This window comes from Scyliorhinus torazame, chromosome 11 (genome assembly GCF_047496885.1).
Source record: "Scyliorhinus torazame isolate Kashiwa2021f chromosome 11, sScyTor2.1, whole genome shotgun sequence".
NCBI classification, from domain to species: domain Eukaryota; kingdom Metazoa; phylum Chordata; class Chondrichthyes; order Carcharhiniformes; family Scyliorhinidae; genus Scyliorhinus; species Scyliorhinus torazame.
In genome coordinates, this window is record NC_092717.1 from 96,750,759 (window position 1) to 96,777,351 (window position 26,593).

Sequence of the window (26,593 nt, forward strand, 5' to 3'; positions counted from 1 at the left end):
TTATATCTGTGGTGCATTTCTAGATTCTAATTGTTGGTCTTTTTTTATCCGAGTTACAAAGACAAATAGTATTGCACTTGTAAAATTCAAACTTAATTATTTTCTCATTCATGGCCTGTGGGCGTCAATGGTATGGTCAGCATGTATTGGACATTCCTAATTATCCTGGAGAAAGAGATGGTGAGCTGCTTAGACTACTACAGATAGAGTGGTGAAGGTATGGAATTCCAAGATTTGGACCCAGTGACAATGAAGGAACAGCAATGCATTTCCAAGGTGGGATGGTATGTGACTTGGAGAGAATCTTTGAGGTGGTGTTCGTGTTCCCGTGTGCTTGTCGGCCTTGTTCCTCAAGATTGTAGGGGTCATGAGTTTGGGAAGTGCTGTTGGAAAGGCCTTAGCAATTTGTTGCAGTGCATCTTATAGATGGTACATGGTGCAGCCATATGAGTGGACAGAATGAATGCTTAAGGTGGTGGATGGAATTCCAGTTAAGTAGGCTGGATTGTCCCATACATCATTGGGCTTTCCGTGTTGTTGATGGAACTGTACTCACCAAGACGAGTGAAGAGTATTCCATCACACTCCTGGCTTATGCCTTGTAAACAGTGAAAAGTCTTTGGTGGTCAGGAGGTGAATTATTCATTGCAAAAACCTAGCTTTGTTACTGCAGTATTTACGTTTTTTTTCGGGGCTGGTTTAGCACAGGGCTAAATCTCTGGCTCTGAAAGCAGACCAACAGCACGGTTCGATTCCCGTTCCAGCCTCTCCAAACAGGTGCCGGAATGTGGCGACTAGGGGCTTTTCACAGTAACTTCATTTGAGGCCTACTTGTGACAATAAGTGATTTTCATTTCATTTCATTTTTCATTTCATTTCGCAGGGCATTGCTGTGGGCTTGGAATCACATAGGCCAGACCAGGCAAGCACGGTCATTTTCCTTCCCGAAAGGACATTACTGGGCCAGATGGGTTTGCACAACAATTTAGTAATTCAATGGTCACTAGAAAAGATACAAGCTTTTTAATTCCTGATTAATTTCATCTGAATTTAAAATTCCTAATTGCTGCGGCAGGATTTTAACTCATGTCCCCACATCATTTATCTAGGTTTAGAATTACTAGCCCAATAACATAACCAGTATGCTGCCGTACATCTGGTAAATCTGTGCTACCTGTGCTACAAATATATGGAATATATGTCTAGTCTGCTCTGTGCCACAAAAAAGAGAAAAATAGGCACATCATTCTCCAAGATGCTGATCTTACAACCTATCACAGTATTCTTTCCAACAGCAAATTGCCAGATAATCTTTTATTCGAATCTAGATATTACACCGGTGTTGGGTAGGCATGTCACATACATCTCATGGTAAACAGAAAAGCTCATTTACCAACCTTTACAATCTCATCTCTGCTCAGCATCTTATATTCTTTGCAGCTCTTTATTATAAGCACTTTTAATTTTAACTTCAATTTTCATCATCTTCCAGTCAATTTGAAACAACATTATTTTGAAGCTGGGAACAGCATCACTGGACAATGTCGTGGAAATGCATCTCATAATGCAATTAATATGAACACTCAATTGAACAACAAAATATACTATATAATATTACATATTTATGGATTTTTAAAAAATATACTGTATAATGAATTTATTTAAATGAAACATGAGAGTGAAGCTATTTTAAACAGATGACACTATGTAAATTCTAATATACCTAAATTATTCCTATTGAATGTTCTTAGAAAGGTCTTCATGACAAGAGCTATCATTAGTAGAAAAAAAATCATACCCATCTTTTTGTCTGCAGACAAATACTTTTACTTTCTAAATGCTATCTTTTGACAAGCAAGTCCTTAAGCAGTGCATATTACATTTAAGGCTGACATTTAATTTTTATTAACATTATGGTTAATACTCAGCTTTAGAGCGTGCTGTCACATTCCTTAACACAAAATTGTTTCTGCTTATGTATGTATTCTGACCTCATTTTATTTTCACCTCTAACAATAATGCACTATTCTAAGTAGCTGCCACATGATATTTCTCAGATTGACACAGGTTCTTCATGATCCTGGTTGCTTGGTCAATTACAACAAAACAAAATGCAGCGTGTGATATTTGCACAGCAAGAATCCAGTCTACAAGTCAGGCAATTAACCTGGTTGCTGATTGCTGCTGTCGGAGCGATTTGATTTTCAAAAATAGCCCTGACATTGCTTATCTACTTGAAGATAATGCGGCACTATTAACGTAGAACCATCTAGTTAGTATACAGTTCCAATTATTGTCTAGTGGGTACAAATAAAACACATTCATCTATTATGTCTGATACCCAAATGCCTACTCCTTAAATTAATTCTGTGACTTGCGTCCAAATCTCAAATGTTTGTACTTTTTTTTGTTAGTAATAATCGGTACTGAATTATCCACAAGCATTAAAAGCTTTGGTTATACAAAGAGCCAAATAATCCTAATATAGTATCCTGAAACCAATGTGATGTGTTTCAAACACAACAGGATTATTGACGAACAGGTAACGAGAGCATCCAAAGTTAGAGAATCAAACAGCCTTTTTAAATATCTAAAAGAGAAAATACAAATGAGAAAGTACAATTCTTGGGCCAATCAGCAAAAATATTCCTGTTGCAAAGAATTAATGATGCTAAATAGAAGTACTAGACTGTTAGCTACTTCTATTTAAGGAAGACATTACCACCGCCCTTAACTACAGATTGGAAAAAAAAATGTGCTTATTTGTACCATGATGTAATACTGACCTCATTATTAACATAATCATGAATCTTTAGATACAATTGGCAGCACAATGTATAGTTACATTGGTATGGCATTTAAGCATAACAAAAGCATGCACACTTGCAATTTAATTGTAAAGCAGCTCAGAATAATATTTTAAAATCTGAATATTAAAATATTATTCTGAGTCTTGTAAGTGACAATGTTTTAAATGTTTTAACCCAGGAGAGATGTGCCTTTGCTTCAGACATGCTGAATGCATTAACTAAATTTACAGCATCACAAATTTCATATTCACATAGTATTCACCTGATGCAACAAAAAAGCTTAAATGTAATGCTTTCCGTATGACACTTTGGCTTTCAGAAATGCAAATTGGTTCTTTTGTTTTTTAACCTACAATATTAACATTCTATACAGTTCAGATGCGGACGGTAAAATTACAGAAATTTTCTGATCCACAGAATATTTATTAATCCATGGCATTTCAAAAATACTGAATCTAAAATATTGTTTCAACGTGAATTTTAGTATTAAATCTCTACTACTGTCCATCCTTAGTTAATTGGTTTCAAAAATTTTAAATGGCTGCAGTTAAATAGAATACAATAGCAATGTTGTGCTTTTCTATTGTATTTTACATCTCTTGTCATTGATGTGAAATACAGAGATGGAAAAGTAGGTTAACCATTACTGACCCATAGTTCAAATGGCAGCATTTTAATGTCAAGCTAAGTCATGCATCAAGCCCAATGCTCAAACTTTGCACCAGTATGCCTACAGTTGGATGAGAATACCTTTTGCAGCATTTTACAAAGCCCTTGATGAGCCATGAAGAAAACTTACAAAAAATATTAGATTTGTCCTTACATGTTCTGTGTCCTTGATGTCTTAGTTTTAATTCAATACATCAAGAATTATGGTTTCACTTCTGAGTGCATGCCTAAATTATTTTTAAGTAATAAAAATAAATTAATGTTTGTGAATAAGGAATGCCTGCTCACAAACTAAGATGGGTCTGCTGGAAATTCTGCTTGGAATAATGAAGGTTAATTTACATCTTACTTGTGCATAGTGTATTATGAAAACAGTTTCCTTAATCCCTGTCAGAGACACATTACATCAATGTAGCGCAGAACTAATCTGGAGTTTATCCAGATTAATACATTTGCATTGAAAATGCAATTCTGATTATAATTAATCTAAAGTGACGCTAGATTAAAATGTCAATATAAATGAGATATTGGTGAGTTCTGCTTCGCCAGATGAATGTTCAGTCCAGTAAAAGCTGCTTGAATTCTGCTTCCTGTTATTCCAATATACCAATTTTGAAGATCAATTTATGCATGCGACAACATGGTGACATAAGTACTTTAATGTTAGAGAAAAAAATGGCACGGTTTAGCTCCTAACTGGGTTTTATTTTACTGGGGTCCCTATTGCATAATCTGAAATGATTTAGAAGTTGTGCAAATTTAATTGAAAAGCGAAAATCTATTTACCTGGTGCAAGTCAATTTGGCCTGAATTGAAATTGCCTAGTAGCCATGGTATCAATAAAGTCACCACTTGTAAATGCGTACTAAAATTTCCTTTTTAATCTTCATGTAAGGCAGCGGTGTTCCTTTTTTTGAAAAAAAAAGTTTATTTATTTTCACAAACTCATTTTTGAGCTCATGCGTCTTTATGTATAGAAAGACAGAGGGCTACCTGGAATGAATGGTTTTTAACAAATTTCAGTTCTTCCGCTTCACTGTAGCCAACATAATGTAACTACCTAGCCAAGCTGCAAAGGCAGCTCACCTAATATTAATTTTTCACTGCAGTTTTCTCTTTGATACAAAAATCAAAAAAATACAAACCAAGAAGAAAGAAAGCAAATCATACCCCCTGCAATATCCGCCAAATAAAATAGAGAACAGAGCCTGTGGTATTTATACCAGATGCTGGTTTTATGCAAGATGCGATTATAGGAGGACAACTTCTGCAAAAAGCATTAATTCAGAATTTATTGCTCAGGTAGAGAAGGCTGCTTTGTATTACCAAGGAAAATGACTAAAAAATAAGTAGGCTGAAAAGCCTCTGGTCAGTGATACTGATATACCTCACCATAATGGAAAAAATACATGATTGGTATCTAATCCTGAGCTTAAACAAAATTAATATGTCATCAGAGGAATCACAAGTACAGCAAAGATTAATGAAAGGCGCTTAAAATTACAAGCACGCAAACTTATTTGATTAAAAAATAATCTCACAGGCCATTCTGTAATATTCTTCAACTTATCCGCATCTATCCTGTCAGATGGTTATGATTAAAAGTAGGTCAGCATGAGGCTACTGATAGAAATCACATGTAAAACACACATGTGACGAATATAATTGAGACGGGGGAGGGGAACTGTGCAAATAATTTTAAGATCAAAGAAAATTTTATATGGAAAAATGACAAAATCTACAAGCATTACCAGAGTCTTTGTCAGACTTCTTGTTTTCTTTGTTGTCTTTTTCAGTTCGGTCCTTGTTATCAGAAGCACCAGCTGAAACAGTGGTTTTGCCAGGGCCTTCAGAGTCTTCACTCTGCTCATCTGCAATTAAAAATGTGAGGGAGATTAGGAAAGCAGATTACGAACTGCAGAGATTTTTAAAAATATTTTTTTATTCTCCTCCTTTTTCTCATTTTCTCCCGAATTTACACCCACCAACAATAAACAATAATCAGTAACAAATATGTCAATCCCCATATCAATAACAATGATCCCATCCTCCCACCAAACCCCAAACATTAGACCGCATGTTCACACAAACAAATGACAAAAAGGAATTAGGGATCACCCATAGTCGCCATTAACACACACAGCCCCCCTCCCCCAACCCTCCCACCCACACGCCCCAACTAATGTTCGATGTTATCCAGTTCTTGAAAGTGCATAATGATAAATGCCCATGAATCCATCCTTCCCCTCAGTTCAAACTTAACCTTCTCAAGAGTCAAGAATTCCAACAGGTTCCCCCGCCATGCCAGGGCACAGGGTGGAGAGGTTGCTCTCCAACCTATCAGGATCCACCTTCGGGCGATCAATGAGGCCAAGGCTACAACATCTGCCTCCGCACCCGTTTCCAATCCTGGCTGGTCCGACACCCTGAATATGGCATCCCGGGGGCCCGGGTCAAGTTTCACGTGCACCACTTCAGAAATTACCCTAAAAACTCACATCTTCTACTCCTTCAAAGAATCGGCTCATCCTCGCCCTCGTGAGGTGTGCTCTGTACACCACCTTCAGCTGTATCAGCCCCAACTTCGCGTACGAGGTGGAGGCATTCACTCTCCGGAGCACCTCACACCAGAACCCCTCCTCCATATCCTCTCCCAATCTTCCTCCCACTTTGCTTTGATCCCTTCCAGTGGTGCCTTCTCCTCTTCCAAAATAGCTCTATAAACTGCTGACACTACCCACTTCTCCAGTCTCCCTGTCGTCAGCACCTCCTCCAGTAAGGTGGAGGCCAGCTCCACCGGGAAGCTCTGTATCTGCTTTTTGGCAAAATCTCGAACCTGTATGTATCTAAACATTTCCCCCTGCTCCAGCCCATACTTCGCTTCCAGCTCCTTCAACCCTGCAAACTATTAAAGCAAGTCATCGGCATATAAGGACACCCTATGCTCTATCCCCCCCTCCCCCCACCCCGCCCCATTCCTTTCCATACCCCCAAACTTCTTAATGCGATGGCCAACAGCTCAATCGCGAGTGCCCTCAGCAGGGGGACATAGGACATCCCTGCCAAGTCCCACGGTGGAGAGAAAAGTATCTTGAACTGATGTTGTTTGTGCGAACACTCGCCCTCAGCTCCTTATATCGTAGCTTTACCCAGTTCACAAATCTTGGTCCAATCCCAAACCGCTCCAGAACTGCCATCAAGTATCCCCATTCTACCCGGTTGAATGCCTTCTCAGCGTCCAATGCCACAACCACCTGTTTCCTTCTATTCTGCCGGTGACATAACGGCATTCAATACCCTCCTAACATTTGAAAAGAGCTGCCTCCCTCTCACGAATCCCATCTGATCTTCATCTATCACCTTCAAGAAGCACTCCTCCAGCCTACCCTCCAATACCTTCGCCAACACTTTTGCGTCCACATTCAGAAGTGATTATGGGCCGATAAGACCAACAATCTGTCAGATCCTTGTCTTTTTTTAGCAACAGGGAAATCGATGCCTGCCCCAAAGTTTGTGGCAACACCCCACTCCCTATCGCTTCTTCAAACATCCCCACCATCAGGGGTGCCAGCTTATCCTTGAATTTTTAAAAAATATTCCACCGGAAACCCATCCGGCCCTGCCACCTTCCCCGACTGCATTCTCCCAATCGCATCATTTATCTCCTGCTCCACTATCGCTCCTTCTAATGTAGCCCTGTCCCCCTCCCCTAACTTCGGGTACTCCAACCCATCTAGAAATTCCTGCATCTCACGGTCTCCCCCAGGTGGCTCTGACCTGTACAACCTCTCATAAAAGTCCTCAAAAACCTTGTTAATCAGATCCTGAGCCACCACCAACTTCCCTGCCCTGTCCCTCGCCTGAACAATTACCCTTGCCGCTGCCTCCCCCCGGAGCTGGCCTGCTAACATATCTTATCTCCATGTTAGTAAACTGCACCCCTTGTTCGTCTCAGTTGGCGCACCGCCTTCCTGGTAGATAGTCGGTCAAAGCTCGCCTGTAGTTCCTTCCTCTTTTCCAGCTTCGCTGGGTCCCCATCTTCTGCCTAACTCCTATCTACCTCCAACGTCTCATCTATTACCCTCTGCCACTCCAACCCCTCCTCTCTATCCACCCTGACCTTAAACAAAATCACCTCACCCCTCACCACCGCCTTTAGAGCCTCCCAGCCAACTGCCTTTGACACCTCACCCGTACAGTTGAAACCTACATATTCCTCAATTACCTTTTCAATTTTGTCACAGAACCCTTGGTCCCCCAAAAATGCCCACATCGAATTTCCACCCTGGCCTCTGCGCTACCCCCTTCTCCAATACCGTATCCACCCAATGCGGAGCATGATTTGACACTGCAATTGCCGAGTATTCCGACCCCTTAACCCCAGCCAGCAAAGCCTTCCCCTCCACGAAAAAGTCGATCTGTGAGTATACCTTATGGACTGCTGAGAAAAACGAGTACTCCCGTTCCCTCGGGTGCAGAAACCTCCAAGGGTCCACCTCTCCCATTTCCAACAGCCAACGCCTTCGCCCACTGTGGTGTATACTATATGTATTACGGCACTGCACGTATATTAGAGGTACAATGGTAAATCCCTGCCTGCTGCCTCCGCCCAGCAGATGGCGTATAAAAGTGTGTGCTCTCCTGAGCTGTAGCCATTCTCGTTCTAGCTACAGGAGACACAACATCTTGTTCAATAAAGCCTCGATTGTTCCACCATTCTCGTCTCGTGGTAATTGACGGTACATCAATTTATTGAACAAGATTTTTTAAACGATGGATCTCCGCATCAAGCCTGATCACCTGCAGCTGAGCCCTCAAGCAGCCAATGCCACGTCCACCTTCGACCACTGGCTAGCCTGCTTCGAAGGCTACTTCAGAGCAGCCGTTGAAGAACACTCAGACTCGCAGAAGCTCCAAGTCCTCTATTCATGGGTGAGCCCTGACATTTGTCCCCTCACCCGGGATGCGCCCACCTACTCCGAAGCGATGACGCTCCTGACGGGACATTATGTTCGACCGGTGAATCAAGTATACACCAGGCACCTCCTGGCCACGAGACAGCAACTCCCCGGGGACACCCTGGACGATTTCTTGCGAGCCCTGCAGATCCTAGGTAGGAACTGTGACTGCCAGGCAGTTTCGGCAGTTCAGCACACCGAACTTTCAATTAGAGGCGCTTACATCACGGGCATGAAGTCTACGTACGTCTGCCAGCGGCTATTGGAAGGGGGTACGCTCGATCTTGCGGGATTAGGCAGCTCGCTAAATCATTAGAAGTGGCCTCCCTTAACGTTCAGCCTACGCCCCCAACCTCGTGGCACCCTCGTGGGCCCCACCAGCTGCTGACTCCAGCTCACCGCAAGCGTGCGCTTGGGGGCCCAAGTATTATTTTTGCGGACTAAACAAACACCCCAGGTAGCGCTGCCCGGCGCGGAGCGTGACCTGCAACAGGTATGGGAAGAAAGGACACTTTGTTTCTGTTTGCCAGGCCCGGTCGGTCGCCGCTGTTTCCAGGCCTGGCATTTCTACACCCCCCACGTGCGACCCAGGGGAGCCGTCCATCTTCCCCACTGCAAGCCACGCGCGCCCCATGTGCGCCACCATCTTCGGTGCCATTTTGGACTGCGCCCCAGGACCTCTTCGCCTACCGCTACCTCCGCCACCGCTAATCAGCCCGGGACCTCCCAGCTTCTTCCGCAGCTTGCCTCTATCACCCTGGATCAGTCTCGGCCCCGCAACCTCGCGACCGTTACGACGGTGAAGATCAATAGGCACGAGACGACCTGCCTCTTTGACTCCGGGAGTACAGAGAGCTTCATCCACCCCACTACGGTAAGGTGCTGCTCGCTCCCGGTACACCCCGTCACCCAGAAAATCTCCCTGGCCTCCGGATCACATTCCGTTGAAATCCAGGGGACCTCGCCATCCAGGCCGTAGTGTTCAGCAACTTCCGGCTCGACGTCCTCCCCCACCTCTGCGCTGCCCTGTTACTCGGCCTGGATTTTCAGTGCCATCTCCAAAGCCTGACTTTAAAATTCGGCGGACCCCTACCCCCGCCCCCCTCACCGTCTGCGGCCTTACGACCCGTAAGGTTGATCCACCTTCCCTGTTTGCGAACCTCACCCCGGACTGCAAACCCGTCACCACTAGGAGCAGACGGTACAGTGCCCAAGACAGGGCCTTCATCAGTTCGGAGGTCCAACGGCTTCTGCGGGAGGGGGGCATTCAGGCCAGCAACAGCCCCTGGAGAGCTGAAGTAGTGGTAGTGAAGACTGGGAAGAAGCACAGGATGGTTAATGACTACAGTCAGACCATCAATCGGTACACGCAGCTCGACGCGTACCCCCTCCCACGCATATCTGACATGGTCAATCAGATTGCGCAGTATCGAGTCTTTTCCACAGTAGACTTGAAGTCCGCCTACCACCAGCTCCCCATCCGCCCGGAGGACCGCCAATATACTGCGTTCGAAGCAGATGGCCGCCTCTATCACTTCCTTAGGGTTCCCTTCGGCGTCACTAATGGGGTCTCGATCTTCCAGCGAGAGATGGACCGAATGGTTGACTGGTACGGACTGCGGGCCACCTTTCCGTACCTAGATAACGTCACCATCACGGCCACGATCAGCAGGACCACAACGCAAACCTCCCAAAATTCCTCCATACCGCCAAACTCCTTAACCTCACATACAATAAAGAGAAATGCATGTTCCATACCAACCGCTTAGCCATCCTTGGCTACGTAGTGGAAAATGGAGTCCTAGGGCCCGACTCCGACCGCATGGAACTCCGCTCCTGGAACTCCCTCTCCCCCACTGCCCCAAGGCCCTCAAACGATACCTGTTTTTTTTTTCCTATTACGCCCAGTGGGTCCCTAATTATGCGGACAAGGCCCGCTCACTCATTCAGTCCACAGTTTTTCCCCTGACGGCTGAGGCCCACCAGGCCTTCAACCGCATCAAGGCGGACATCGCCAAGGCCAAGATGCAAGCGGTCGAAAAGTCCCTCCCCTTTCAGATGGAGAGCGATGCATCGGACGTAGCTCTGGCTGCCACCCTCAACCAGGTGGGCAGACCCGTGGCCTTCTTCTCCCGCACCCTCCATGCCTCCGAAAATTCTGCACTCCTCTGTCGAAAAGGAGGCCCAAGCCATTGTGGAAGCTGTGCGACATTGGAGGCATTACCTGGCCGGCAGGAGTTTCACTCTCCTCACTGACCAACAGTCGGTTGCCTTTATGTTTAATAATACACAGCGGGGCAAGATCAAAAATGACAAGATCTTGAGGTGGAGGATCGAGTTCTCCACCTATAATTATGAGATCTTGCATCGCCCGGGGAAGCTCAACGAACCCCCTGATGCCCTATCCCGCGACATGTGCCAGCGCACAAGTGGACCGACTCCGGGTCTCCACTATGACCTCTGCCACCTAGGGGTCACCTGGTTCTTCCATTTTGTCAAGGCCCGCGACCTGCCCTACTCCATTGAGGAGGTCAGGACCGTCACCAGAGACTGCCAAGTCTGCGCAGAGTGCAAGCCGCACTTCTACCGGCCAGATCGAGCACACCTGGTGAAGGTCTCCCGCCCCTTTGAACACCTCAGCGTGGACCTCAAAGGGCCCCTCCCCTTCACCGACCGCAACGCGTACTTCCTGAACGTGATTGACAAGTACTCCCGGTTCCCTTTCGCCATCCCATGCCCCGATATGACTTCTGCCACGGTAATTAAAGCCCTGCACAGCATCTTCACTCTGTTCGGTTTCCCCACCTATATCCACAGCGATCGGGGATCCTCTTTCATGAGCGATGAGCTGCATCAGTTCCTGCTCAGCAAGGGCATCGCCTTGTGCAGGACGACCAGTTACAACCCCCGGGGAAACGGGCAGGTGGAGAGGGAGAACGGCACGGTCTGGAAGGCCGTCCTGCTGGCCCTGCGGTCTAAAAATCTCCCGGTCTTCCGCTGGCAGGAGGTCCTCCCCAACGCGCTCCACTCCATCTGATCACTCCTCTGCACTGCGACTAATGAGACCCCTCACGAGCGCGTGTTTACCTTCTCCAGGAACTCCACCCTGACATGGCTGACAGTTCCTGGATTCGTCCTCCTCCGGAAGCATGTGCGGAGGCATAAATCGGACCCCTTGGTTGAAAAAGTCCACCTCCTACATGCGAACCCGCAGGACGCCTACGTGGCACACCCTGACGGGCACCAAGGCACAGTCTCCCTCTGGGACCTGGCACCCCACCCACGACCCCCGACCTGACACCGCCGACCCCCCCCCCGGTTGCCTCATTCACCCCTGTGCCACTCACCCTCCCTCCAGTGAACCTTACTGCAGCCCCCACCCCAGCAGAATCCGTCCTCCCACTGGATCCACTCAGGGGTGACGAAGACGAGGACAACACGCTCCCGGAATCGCAGGTGACCAGGTCGGCGCCCACATCGCCACCAGGACTGAGGCGATCGCGGAGGAGGGTCAAGGCCCCTGACAGACTTAACTTGTAATGTTTCCACCACCCCCGCTGGACTCTTTTTTTAACAGGGGGTGAATGTGGTGAACACCACTAGTGGTATATTATATGTATTACGGCACTGCACGTATATTAGAGGTACAATGGTAAATCCCTGCCTGCTGGCTCCACCCAGCAGGCAGCGTATAAAAGTGTGTGCTCTCCTGAGTTGCAGCCATTCTGGTTCCAGCTACAGGAGGCACAACATCTTGTTCAATAAAGCCTCGATTGTTCCACAATTCTTGTCTCGTAGTAATTGACGGTATATCACCCACCCTGATGGGACCAGCGAGTGTGGCCATGACCTGTCCAACCTTGGCTCCTGCACCAAGTCCCCCCCCCCCACTATCAGTTGTGTGTGTCCAAGTCGGGGATGGCACCAAACACCTTCTTTGCGAATCCCACATCGTCCCAATTGGGACCGTATACACCTAACAGCGCCACTAACCTCTCCTCCAGTGCCCCTGTCACAATCACATATCTGCCCCCCTGATCTGCCACCACCTTCTCCATCTGGAAGCGTACTCTTTTGCTGACCATTACTGCTACCCCTCGCGCCCTTCCATCAAGTCCAGAGTGAAACACCTGACTAACTCAGCCCTTTTTAAGTCTCACCTGGTCCTTCACCCTCAGGTGAGTCTCCTGCAGCATTGCTACATCTGCTTTCAAACTTTTAAGATGCGCAAGCACCCTTGACCTCTTGACCAGACCTCCTCACCCCCTCACGTTCCACGTGACTATCCTAACTGGGGGTCTCTCACTCCCCCCGCCCTCCTTATCCACCATCATCATACCACCGGCCCCATGAGCCTGACCCGCCCCTATCCATTATTAACATTGAACTGATCCCCTCCCCCTCCCAAAACCAAACCCCGCCCTACATTTCCTCTTGAAAAAACATCTCGCAGCATCAATCCCCCCCCCCCCGCCTCGTAGGCCCATCGAAACTGGCTAACCAGGCTCCAATGTCCGCAGCCCTCCTCTCACCTCACCTCCGTTCACTAGCCGACTTTAGTTAGCTAGCGCGGGTGGCTCCCCCCGCCAAGGTATACCGTCCCCTCCCACCCAGTCTCAGAGAAAGAAAAAACAAAAACAACAATCCAACCCATACAATTCACTGAAATAAGATATAACAGTCGCAACACAGAATGCCAATCAACCCAACCAATAACTTGAACTCTGTAACAATGTGAAAAGAAGTAAATTACAATACACGTCAGTAAAAAGAAAGTTATAGCATTTATACATTTTCCAGCTCCCCAATGACAGTCCACAGTCTCTCTTCCAGCTCCACTCCTCATGTCTGTCCCAAGTCTTCTGCCCTCATGAACGCCTCAGCCGCCTCCGCTGTCTCGAAATAAAAGCTTTTGACATCAGACGTCACCCTCAGCTTCGCCAGGTATACCATATCGAATTGCACCCCCTTTTTGTACAGTGCTGCCTTCACTCGCCCAAACACCGCTCGTCTTTTTGCCAACTCCAGATCTGAACTCCAGCACCATCCCACTGCACCTCGTATTTCTGCTTCGCCCAGCTTAACACCTTTTCCTTCATGCAGTACTTATGGAAGCAGATAATTACTGCTCTTGGCGGCTCATTCACTTTGGGCTTCGGCCTTAATGACCGATGAGCTCGGTCCAGTTCGTACCGCATCAACTCCATCAACTTCTTAGCAAAGTGCTCTGTTGACCTTGGCCCTCTATCCCTTCGGGCAAGACAACAATTCTCAGATTGTGCCGCCTTGAGCAGTTCTCCAAATCCTTGAGCTTTGCTCGGAGTCCTCGTTTGATCTCCATCACCCTCCGCAGCTCGCCCCCATCGAGGTGAACTGGTCGCTGAACTGCGACACGGCCTCCTCCACTTCCTTCATCTTCTCGCCCTGCTCTCTCATCTCGGCCGATGTCTTTGCCACAGCTACGCTCGCTGGGGCGATTGCCTCCTCCATCAATGACTTCAATGCGACCGCCATCTCCTTCCTCAAAGCCTCCATATGCCTCGCAAGCTGCTTTTCCAGCTCCACGCCATCACCTCGCCCATCTTCTCCATCGTAAGTAGTGCGGCCCCACCATGCGGTCCGGCATCCGCCATCTTGTCAGCACTTTTGCTGGTCCTCTCATTCAACGGCGAGGTCGCGTTTCCTCCCTTCATCCATGCTTTTCGCATCCTTTAACGACTTATTATTTTTCTTTTTTTCACCCTTCCTTCTTCAATCTTTTTTTTTTCTAGAAAAACAAAAAATTTCTTCCTTCAAAAAAAGAAAAAAAAATGTCACCAAGTTTCTTTAAAACTTCTTTCTCTTCTTTTTTGTACTCCTCCAGAATTTCCCTGGGACCGGACTTCAGTCTTCTTACAACATTCTAGGCGGGAGCCACCCGATGTGGGACATCTCACCTACATCGCACCCTGGCTTCGGGCCTAGAGTTTTTTTTAAAAGGAGAAACATCTACTTCATTCTGTGCCCTGTACTTCACAGACTGTAAAAAAAATAAAACAAATAGCATATGCAGCCCAGTACTCATTTCAAAGCTTTTACTCGATGGAAGGCTAAATCAAAGTAAAATACTATTTACCATCTGGAGTCATGTAGTTAATTGCATATCTGGATGCAAAATCAAATTAATGTTAAACTTTAGACATTTTCTCACAACATTCGTAAAAATTATTTTAAAATATATATCAACAGATGTAGATAAGTGATAATAGTGCTTCTAGGTAAGATTTTATTAACAGCATATAATTGAATATCGTCAAGCACAACATTTATTGAATGCCACAATACAAAATTGAACTAATTTAGCTCTTTGGTCATTTTGTAAAAGATGACTGTCTATAGGGGGCACTCCTTTAAATACAATGTAATATTCTCTCAAACAACTTTTGAGTTGATACCCATTCAAGATGTTTGCTATCGACCGATTGCATTGCATAACCCCATCTGCATCCATATCCAAATCTGTAAATGCAAAAGTTGACACCAATTTAAATAGTTATATATTCTTCCAAGTTGTAATCGTGCTGGATTAATCTGTGTATGCAGTTAGCTGCATGACTAGGGTTACGCAGCACTAATCCATGAAATGCCCACTGTTCCTTTTCATCCTGTGATCATTTGTCTCTCACTGTGTTGATGTCACATTTTAATGAATTTTTAGCAGTCTGAGTAATGCCAGATAACCAGACCTGCAACTCCCACAGCACTGCATGCTGCGTTCATTGCATTTCAAAATAAAAATCATATTTGCAAGTCCTGGTAGGAATTAAACAAATTAGGTGATGGAAACAAAATGGCGCAGTATTCTGTTGGTCAAAGCACAAGACCGCACTCATCAGATTCATAAAATCTTAATAACCAGAAGAATTGACCCTGAGGAAGTGAACAGGTCCCGAGCACACTGACATATAGTCCCCCAGTCCTTGTTGATAAGCAACGCTTTTGTTAACCGACTAAGACAAGTTAACCCCTTATGTTCCATATTACCATTCCATTTTACATTTACGCACAACACATCAGCTCAAGAATAAATATAACATAACATTTTCATTGCAAATGCTACAGTGATTGAAGGGGGAGAAATGAACACACTCTGAATGCTATGTTTTATTGATAGTGTTCTGACAGCAGGGTGAAATATTCCCTGTCATACACTGCAGCCGGTTGCAAAAATTGCTAGTTTAGCACTAAGATGACTTTTGGGTGACAGCATTCCAAAATTTTGAAATGTAGAAATAATAAACCTGAGTGCTGTGTTCAATCAATGGATTAAAAATATTCCATGCATATATCAAGTGCTATGTTTGCTTTTACACACAAGTACAGATTGTTTAATTTTATTTTTCAATTTGAAACCAATTCAATTTATTTGCTGTATTAGATTTGATATGAATAGGTTTTGCCTTTACACAGAGACAAGAAATGGGATCATTTTAAACTGATCTCTTTTAATCCATCTCAAGGGTGTGTTAAAAACAGATTGATCTAAATTGATTTGTACCTTGATGTGCACAGATTAACCCAGTTCAGACTGATTAGAATTGGTTTCCAAACTCTATTGGACTGCATCTACTTCTCTCATTTGTCTCAATGGTAGTGTTTCAGTATTTTCCTATCCTGATTGTTAATCAAAGTGGAGGAGCCTGCAAGCTAGCTGGTCGCAGTGGGTGGACAAAGTTGTATTTGTAAAGGTGGTAGGGGAGCACAGTTTGGGCTGCTGTGAGTCTGTGATCATGACCTGCTGGAACTGTTAATGCCAAGTGTGCGCACAGCTCATATCCAGTGTCGGGCCCCACAACCTTAGAAAGATTGTGAAAGACCTCTCTTTCTCATCACAGGGAATTTATGCATTGTTCTTTTACTGGATTTACTAACCCATTTCCCGTGGGCAAGGAAATGAAGTGTCACGGAGTGTCCTTACCTTCGGGGGACATGAAATTTTCAAGGCTATCACGGCACACATTAATAAAACATGGTGTGTTAAAAGGCAAATTATGAACCCAGTAAGAGTAACTATCATCTGGGTCTCATCAGTCAGTTTGCTCGGTTCTCTTCTGCCTTTCTGGTATGTGTTTTAAGAGCGAGAGAAATTCCCAGACATGTTCTCCTATACATCATCATGGAGTCTGACCCTGGCCTGACCCTCACAACAGTTTGACTAATCTGAACGTGAACAAAGACTTTATGTCAGCAGCACAGAGCAACTGTGGGATAGACTCTCCCCATCAACTTAATAGCAAACAGCAGTGCCAAGGCTATAACTTTAGAGGATTCCAACATGCCACAAACAAATAAACCTCTGAGGTAAACTGTTCACCAGATACATATTTTTTTAAATCTTGCTACCTTTCTGTTTGTTTGAATGCAGCAAGAAGCTGCATTTGGACAGGAGCAACAGAGGCTTATTAGAAACTAAAAGCTGTTTATGGAAATATACTTTAAACCCTCCAAAAGACATAGTCATTCTGAAAAATCACTATCTGCATTAATATGTTACGTCCTGTTCGCAGTATATTTTCATTGTGAAATAAAATCCACAGAAAGAAAATCCTATCTGGTTTGATGGCAAATTGCAGTTTTTACATCTTTTTATTTAAAAAAAAAATGCCTTGATTTTTCATATTGCATCTGCAACTAAATGTGAAGTCATGTACTGCAGAAATTAAAAAGAATGACCAAGTAATATTTCCCTGGCTACAAGGAAAAGTGTGTCAAATTAATGGCTGAAGGAGGACATGGCAGTCTATTTGCTTAATACATTTCTCATTATAAAACGGGAGACTTTCAAGGCCACAGGGTCTAAGTAGAGCTCAGAGTACTTTTTAATGCACAGGGTTTATTACATGCTGTGGTAAAAACAGGCATACTGCCATGCTGGATGTTAGAGCTTGTAGCTTTTCTTAATTATAATCAAAATTAATTAGCAGAAACTCCAGGGTTAGGTGATCTCCAAAGTGAATTCAATGATATTTTAAACGGTCTTTTTGTAATAGATATATCACATTCTCGGTTGTGCTGAATATCATAAGCTTATGCTTGAGTAATGATTCATTTCCTAATCTGCTTTCATCAGGAAAACGTAAATGGTATTAATTGCAGTTTAAATATATTTTATTCTGGAAATGAAACGCACAGTAAAAGGTGACTTTGAACACAATTTTTGATTTAAAAAAGGTTAAAATGTATATTATGGAGAATGGTACAAGAGTATTAATCATCAGAATAAAATTAACATTTATCTAATGCATTTTAACAAGGGGCTATAAGAATCTAGTTCTAATCAGTTCAATGTTTTTAGTCCATATTTTGCACATACTCTTTGGAAGGTAACCACAATTAATGTCTAAATTTCACTAAGCTTTAACTAAGATGATTCATAATAATTTACTTTATATGTTCGCTCTGCCTAAAAATCTGTGCTCCTTTTTCCCTCACCATCATCTGTCATCAGCTAGGACAGTCTAGCAATGGTATCGCTGCCCATTGGGAAATTAATTCCTAGAGGGCAGAATTAGTCTTGCTATCCTCAAGGTGCCTCCTTCCCTTGATGGAACACTCTAATATTGCAAATGGTTCTGTCCAGGGTCAAGAGCAAGAACCTTCTCCTTTCACCTTATAAAGTACAAAAGCTCTCTGAGGGGAATCAAGTTCAAATGCCACAAACGAATGAAAATGGTTCTGAATTTTTTTATTCATTCATGGGATGTGGGTGTTGTTGGCTAGATTCCTGCTGTACTACCAGCTTTAAACACCTCCGCTCACAAACCATTCAATAAAAATAGATATTCTTTTTACTCGAAGAAGCATTTAACTTAATGATGGACATCAGATTTACAAGATAAACCAGAAAATTGCTAATAACTGTTATGGATTAACAAGAAAAAACAACCGCAGAACTTGTGATTATCTTTTACAAAGAAGAAAAAAATTATTTTGTGTGAAATCCTTCACGTCGCGTGTAGTCACTCAGACTCCAGAGACGGGGGCCTGAATTCTCCAATCCCGCGGCCAAGTACTGACGCCGGCGTGAGCCACTCCGGCGTCAACGGGCCTCAAGTGGCAGGTATCCACCTCTTCCTAGGGGGCTAGTACGGCGCCGGAGTGGTGTCTGCAGCTCTGGCATCCGAAAGCTGACGCACTACGGCCGGCGCGCGTTTGCGCATGCGCGTGGGTTCCCGTTTCCGTACCGGCCCCCGGGCAATATGGCGGAGCCCTACAGGGGCCTGGCGCGGAGGAACATAGGCCCCCACGGATCTAGCCCGCCCGCCGATCGATAGGCCCCGATCACAGGCCAGGCCACCGTGGAGGCCCCCCCCGGGTCAGATCCCCCTCTACCCCCCCCACCAGGAAGGCTCCCGCAGTCAGAACTCAGAGGTCCCACTGGGTGGACCATACGTAACCCACGCTGGCGGGACTCGGCCGGCACTTGGCCCATCAGGGCCCGGAGAATCACCGGGGGGGGGGCGTTTCAATGGCCCCCGACCGACGTGGCGGCGATCCCGCGGGAGCTCGAGAATCGGCAAGCCGGCATCGGGCGAATCGCGCCCCCCCCCCCCCCTCCCCGACGATTCTCTACCTGCCGCAGTGTCGGAGAATCCCAGCCGTGATTTTGGTTTTCACTGTTCTCTGCTCCAATTTTGACTCTGGATACTGTACCTTGATGTTAGTCCCCCATCTGCCCAAAGAAGCAGATTTCAATCTCTTTCAGGGATCTCGGAGATCAAACTGTGCCTTCTTCTGCTTATGGGTAAATAATAATGACTTAAGGACAAAAACCTCTCAGATTCTAAATCTATTAGCTTCCAACCATCGGGGGCAGCACGGTAGCATTGTGGATAGCACAATTGCTTCACAGCTCCAGGGTCCCAGGTTCGATTCCGGGTCTGCACATCCTCCCCGTGTGTGCGTGTGTTTCCTCCGGGTGCTCCGGTTTCCTCCCACAGTCCAAAGGTGTGCAGGTTAGGTGGATTGGCCATGATAAATTGCCCTTAGTGTCCAAAATTGCCCTTAGTGTTGGGTGGGGTTACTGGGTTATGGGGATAGGGTGGAGATGTGGACCTTGGGTAGGGTGCTCTTTCGAAGAGCCAGTGCAGACTCGATGGGCCGAATGGCCTCCTTCTGCACTGTAAATTCTATGTGCAAGTTAAAAGCACTACTACTAGGATATAGATCTCACCTACATTAAGGCATGGCCTTTGAAAGTGGTATATTATGTGCATTATAATGAAGTTCTAGCCACAGTGAATGTCTTGTAACAAAGCCATGAAATGTGACCTGAGAAAACATTGGAGCAAATGTTTGGTCATCTTAGATCAGACGTGTGTGACTGTAGGGCAGCAAGGTGGCACAGTGGTGAGCACTGCTGCCTCACGGCGCCAAGGTCCCAGGTTCGATCGGGGCTCTGGGTCACTATCCATGTGGAGTTTGCACATTTGCCCCGTTTCTACGTGGCTTTCGCCCACACAGCACAAAGATATACAGGGTAGGTGGATTGGCCACGCTAAATTGCCCCTTAATTGGAAAAAATGAATCGGGTACTCTAAATTTTTTAAACAAAAGATGTGTGTGACTGTTTCTCACTGAGGATGGGTTTTCTATGTAAACCTAAACTGAGATGCACAATTGTTGGCAACAAAATCAGTCACTTACTTTCATAGTAAGTTTGCTATAAGATAATTATAAATACAGTTTTTTGAGTCATTGCTCTTTGTTATAGGATGCTTTACATTGATATTGTGAGACAAGCAGTTATAGATTTTGATCTTCTGCGATGGTATAAAATGGAGCAGTTTTAACTTAGAAATAAAATATCATCAGAGATGTAAACAGTGCCGATAAACCATCACCTGTTTCAAACGGTTATGCAATGACAAAGAGCGTGATCTTCCCAGAAGGGAACAAAGTCCGCTAGCGAGCGCGTTTAACCTGGCACTCGTAGTGCCGAGAAAAACATGGCTATTCAACACTACTCGTGTTGAATAGGGGCCAGAACGAGAAATGCGCGGCCTAGGCCGCACATAGCCCCGTTTTTTTACAATGGGGAGCTCTGCTTGCCGGAACTGCCCGTCATAGCGGGAGATCGGGATGTCACTTTTAAATGGCATTCCGATTTCTGAGGCCCATAAATAAAATCCCTGACCTCCTCCCCCCCCCAGCCTGAACGCAACATGGGAGGATCCCCCCCCCACACCCTCTAACACCCACAGTGGGCAACCCTGGCCAAATCGTGTGTGTGCAGAAAATGCCAGCTTGGCATGCCAATCTGGCAGTGCCACCTGGGCACCTTGGCAGTGCTAGGATGGCACCCATGTGGCACTGGCAGGGTGCCAGGCTGGCACTGTCAATGTGCCAGGTAGTATACGCGATTCCAGGACACCACCCTGCCCAAAAGGCATGTATCTGGGGGCCTCCGATCCCCTTGGAGACCCCCACAAGTGCCATTCCATCTGGTCCCCATTTGTGGGGACCAGTGCTGAGCGGCGCTCGCCCGAGGTCTCCGAGACGAAGGGATTGAATCCCAAAGCCTCAGGTACCATGGAAATCTACACTAATATGCAGATTTGCCAAAAAGTGATCCATTGTGGGCGGGAGTTGCAACGTCTCATGAGATTGCGCTGAATCTCGCGAGGCGTTGCAAGCTGGGTGGATCCTGGGAGCGATGTCTCCCGGCTTTCATCGGCCACACTGAGCCGCAGTGAGATGGTTTTCTGGCGTAGCATGGCCGGAAGACTGCGGCCAAAGTCTTGTGGTGTCATAGGAACCCGAGAGAATATGCACAATTTGCCAGTTTTGCATGATTCAACAAATGGGACAGTGCCATTACTGTGAATGTGATATTTGTGGCAGCACCTAAAATAAATTTGAATCCTAATAAATATTTTTCCATTTGTCCAAAGAAAAATCTGGTTATTTCCAATTGAAATTGTGTGCTATTGCTGTATGTATCGCCAAGTCAGCAGTTGATTTTTTTTTTAAAAATGCATTTTCCCACAAGAGCATGTTTGTCCATTTTGTAGGAAGGGAATGCAGACGGCAATGGGCTCCAGACCTAACAAATCTGCAGGCCTCCTATTACTAAAGAAAATGTCAGAGCCATTTCATAGCATAATATTCCTAAGTGCTCTAAAATTCTCTCCTTTACCAGAATGAAGGACAATAACATAAAGAAGGCTGGGAGTGGTGGCTGAGTTAGATAACACACACACACGGTTAGGGTTTGATATCACAAGATACTGGATACACACTTCACATTCTTGCTGTGGCCCATGTAAATCAGTGCTTGATTTTAGTTATCTATTTGTGGAAGTCACAGAAAACAATGCACAACTGTTTGTAATAATATTCAAAATAAAATGTCACTTACTCTTAATTTCAGTTTGCTATTGCATTTATATTACTTTTATAGTCTGAGAGCAGGGTGACTAATCAGTATGTTATAAGCCATACTGCAGATTCTGGAATAATATAGTGTTCGAAAAACCCAGCAGGTCTGGCAGCACCTCTGGAGAGAGAAACAGAGCAGAACTTTCCTTAAAAAATGGCGAAGTGTCAGGTTTTGACTGAAAACTAGCATGTTTCTCCCCAGAAACAGAGCCAACCTTTCACTACAGATCTTCTGACACTTTGTCAGAAAAAGCAGGGGGGCATCTGATAGAGACGACAAGCCCGGCATGAGAGAGATCGGGCCGCCTTTTTTAAAGGGCATCCCAATCTCAAAGTCAAAGTACCCTCCCCCATCATGACATCGGCAATGTGGGGAACACCCCCAACCCTAGAAGACAAGAGGGGCAGTTTCCTCTCCACCACTCTATTTTTGGGTGAACCTCCCCACCACCACAAAGGCATTAGGGCAACCCAACAACCCCTCCCCTCCAAATATCGGCTGCATCGGGACATCATTCATGGCCCACCCCCACATGATGGGAACTCCTCCTAGTGCGGTTCCTTAGAGGCCCTGCCCCTGTCCCTGCCCCCAGCCCTACCTGGCCATGTCCCTCACCATCATGCCCCTGGCGTGGTCAGCATTACTGATTTCCATTTCTTGAAATGGTTTCTGGGTGGGGCTGCTGAGGGAGAACATCTGATGGCCCGGAAGCACCGATATTAAGCAGTTTAAAAATATTTAAATTTACTCATGGTCATCAAATTGACGCACTCTTTGGGCATGGACGTGAACCTAATTACGACACTGGCCGGAAGCAAACTGAGATGTCGCCGCAGCAAATCCCGTCGTGGCCCTCCAGCGAGAGTTAGCGACCATGATGGATTTTGCGCCTGTGGCGATCAGGCCAGAAAATCGTGGCCAATGTTTCAAATCCATATGACTTTTCTTCTGAACTGAAGATGCAGTTAAAAGTGGGAGAGGGAGATACAGTGGAACAAAAGAGAAGGTCAGGGATAGATTAGAGAGCGAGGGAGATGAAATATCCAAAATATCATGGAATAAAAGACGAAGGTTTTAGGGAAAAGATAATGGGCGGAATTCTCTGATAATGGGGCTATGTCCCCACGCCCGTGGGAAAATGGGCGCGAATCACTCTGGACTTTCCTGGAGAAAGTCCAGAGTAATTCTCCGTTTTGCAGGGGGCTAGCAGGACCCCGGAGTGCTCCTCGCAGCTGCCAATATGGGGCCCTGCATTTCTGGCCACGCGGATGCCTGTGGCAGCGGCCCCGCGCAACATGGCGGACCCACACCGCGGGCCAGCCCCGACAATATAGGACCCCCGAGATCGCGCGCCCGCCAATCAGTGGCCCTCGATCACGAGCCTGGCCGTCCTAGAGGCCCCGCAGTGATGGATACCCCAACCCCCCACTCCGAGCTCCCACCAGGTGGAACCATAAGTGAATCACGCCGGCGGGAACTCGGGCCGTTGTCGGCGGAGAATCGCCGTGGGGGCCTCTTTCAATGGCCCCCGACCGGCGCGCTATTGGTGGTGAGTCTCTGGTTCCCGGAGAATCGCGGGAGCGGCGTCGGACCTGATCGCGGGTCTGACGTCTATTCTCCGCCCCCGTGCTGAGCATGATTGCGGCGCGGAGGCCCGGAGAATTCTGGCCAATATTCCCCAGTGATTAAGTTAGTATTGGAGTTTTAATTGTTTCATAGATCACACTTATTTTGAGATAGTCTGTACATATAATAGATATAAGGGGATACAAGTGGCATATATATTATATACGTGTGCATGTATAAAGGGGATACAGGTGACAATGTGGCTTTGGATGGAGAAGTAATTGTAGAACAGAATAAAATTGGAGTTGAAGAAGTCAAGACCTGTTTTCCAGTTTTTATTACAGAGATACCTTCGGAGCTAAACAAAAGGGAGTGGTGATGGCAGTAGTAAAGAAACAAGGCTTTGGTCCAGAGTAGGTGATATGAGCAGAATAAATATCAGCTCTGTCTGAAAGCAAAAGAATGAAAACAAGATACAAATTTGCACTGGGGGTCATGGTCTGAAATTGTTGAACTCAATTTTGAGTAGAAAAGGCTGTAAAGTGCCTCATCGCGAGATGAGGTGCTGTTCTTAATGGAACATTGCAGCCGGCCAAGAACAGAAATGTGAGCATGAGAGCGATACAAATGGAAGTTAGAAGTATGCTCATGGACTGAGTGGAGGTATTCGTAAAGTGGTCATCTATTCTGCGTAGAGGAGACCGCATTGTGAGCAGTGAATACAGTCAACTAAAATTGAAAGAAGTGCAAGTAAATTACTGCTTCACCTGGAAGGAGTGTTGTTTGGGGCCTTGGACAGTGAGGAGAGAGGAAGTCAAGGAGCAGGTGTTACACCTGTTACTACATACGAAGAAGGAGCAGGAGTAGGCCCCTCGAGCCTGCTCAGCCATTCAGTTAGATCATGGCTGATCCGATAATAATGGCAAATGTGCACTCGGCCTCCACCCATTAATCTATTACTCCTTTGCTTACCAAGAATCTATCCAGATCTGCCTTAAATATATTCAAAGACTCTGCTTCCAGAACCTTTTCAGGAAGAGAATTCCAAAGGCTCACGCCCCTCTGAGAGGAAAGATTTTGCCTCATCTCCGTTATAAATGAGTGACCTCCTTTTTGATGAAAATGTCAATAATCAATACCCTGGGAAGGGGCTCTAATTGCACGTCAAAACTTTGATAACCTAAACAACTATTGATTGAGTTCAGGATTTAATAAACTGAAGAACAAATTCATCTGGATCATTATTTTTAAGGAAAACATGTCACTCGGGTTTCATTTAAAAAAAAATCCATTTAGGGAATGTAAGCATCTCTGGTTAGGCCAGCATTTATTGTCCATCCCTAGTTGCCTTCAGAAGGTGGTGGAGTTGCCTTCTTGAACCACTGCAGTCCTTGAAGGGTAGGCACACCCACTGTGCTCTTATGGAGGGAGTTCCAGGATATTGCCCCAGGGACAGTGAAGGATATATTTCCAAATAAGGGTGGTGAGTGACTTGGAGGGGAACCCAAGCCATGGTAATACATGAGGAAAAATGTCTCAAGCTATAATAAATATATATGTACATATCCACAAGTGTCTAAGAAACAAGATTGTCTATATCATCGCTGAACCCAATAAAAATCTATTTTTCTTTTCAAATCATTTACACGTTTCAGACTTCGGGAACCTTTATACTCGGGGTTTTTCACAGTAAATTCATTGCAGTGTTAATGTAAGCCTACTTGTAACAATAAAGATTATTATGTTTATTCACAAATTAGTTCAGCACCTTCCTCCCATTATGACATAATGAACCTGATTGTGCAAATAGATGAGGTTTGGATGATTTAAAATCTCGTTCTCTGGTTCTGTTGGTATACGGTTAGCAAAGTCTGGAGACAAATGTAGGTTAGACATTTTGCTTAATACTCTTGTAGAGAAAATGGTCAATCATTTTGTTTAAAATTCATCTGTTCACTATTTTGGCAGCGGGTTCAACCCACAGTTAGTTAAAATAGTAAACAGTGCAATGTCACCTGAAAGCATTAACCAATCAACTGAGAGGTACACGGGAGAATTTCTACCCCAACTTGCTCCAGAAAACCCACTTTCATAGTTGAATTTCTTTCTAATGCAGATTTAGTTGTGTATTCCTACAGCTCACATCCTAATAGTGTGTGTTATACATCAATCTGAAAAACTGAAACCTCATGAAACAAATGTATCTTTTTCATTAATTTCTCACAGAAAATGAAGGATACCTGGGAGTGATTACAAGGTTGTAATCTAATTTAAGGTTCAGACAGTGCCATCAACAATGAGAATGGACTAGAGCGGTTTTAAACAATCATTTAAACTATTCAATTAGATTATAGCCTTGAAATCCCTCCCTGTATTTTCCATTATTTAGAAGTATATTATTTCAATTTTATGTCGGGATTGTATTCTGCTTTGGGTTATCGGTTTTTGCGTTGGTGGTGGCTTTCCAGGCTGATGCCAACGGGCAGTATGATCGTATTCTGAGCCATGATATTGTTCACACAGGATTAACAAGTCTGATGTTACTTCTGCTGGTTTATGAAAAAAAATTACCATTAATTGCATTTATATACTATCTTTAATGAATTAAAATGTAGCAAGGCACTCCACAGGAGTATTATTCAACAAAACTTTACACTGAACCTAAAGTGAGCAAATACTTACTAAATGTTCAGCTATTGCACTGATTAGTGCTTGGCTAGTTATATAAATAAACCAAGTGGTACAAGGATTGTGTTTTACACTGCAGGTAAATAGACACACGATATCAGTTTGGTTTTGGCTCCTGATAATTAAATAATGTGTAATGGATGAATCATGTGACATTTGACTGTTGATTTACAATATTCCCATCATCATGTTTCACCAGAATGTGTTGCTGTTTTTCATTTTTGATTCACAACCATATTTTATCTTAATTCATTCACTTCACAAGACTTCATAAAATAATTATTTAGTTACTAATTGGGAAACCAGTTAAGTGATTTGCTGTATTTTAAGACCACAGAGAGATCAAATAAAACATCCACCTATAAATAATGCAGTAAAGAATTATAGGACACATTGCCCACCTCCTGCACCTTTATATTAATTGATGTTAAGTATCTTTCAATCCAAGATGACCAGATCTGTGGGGAGGAGTCACAATGATA

General features: G+C 44.9%; 1 protein-coding gene across 7 annotated transcripts in view; it reads right to left on the reverse strand.

Moving 5' to 3' along the window:
• Positions 1-26,593, reverse strand: part of zfhx4 (zinc finger homeobox 4) — a 349,013-nt gene that overhangs the window by 45,213 nt on the left and 277,207 nt on the right. For all 7 annotated transcript variants that reach the window (XM_072467522.1, XM_072467521.1, XM_072467520.1 and 4 more), the window contains exon 5: positions 5,231-5,350. In XM_072467522.1, the coding sequence (XP_072323623.1) occupies positions 5,231-5,350 (120 nt within the window). The remainder of the gene's footprint in view (positions 1-5,230; positions 5,351-26,593) is intronic.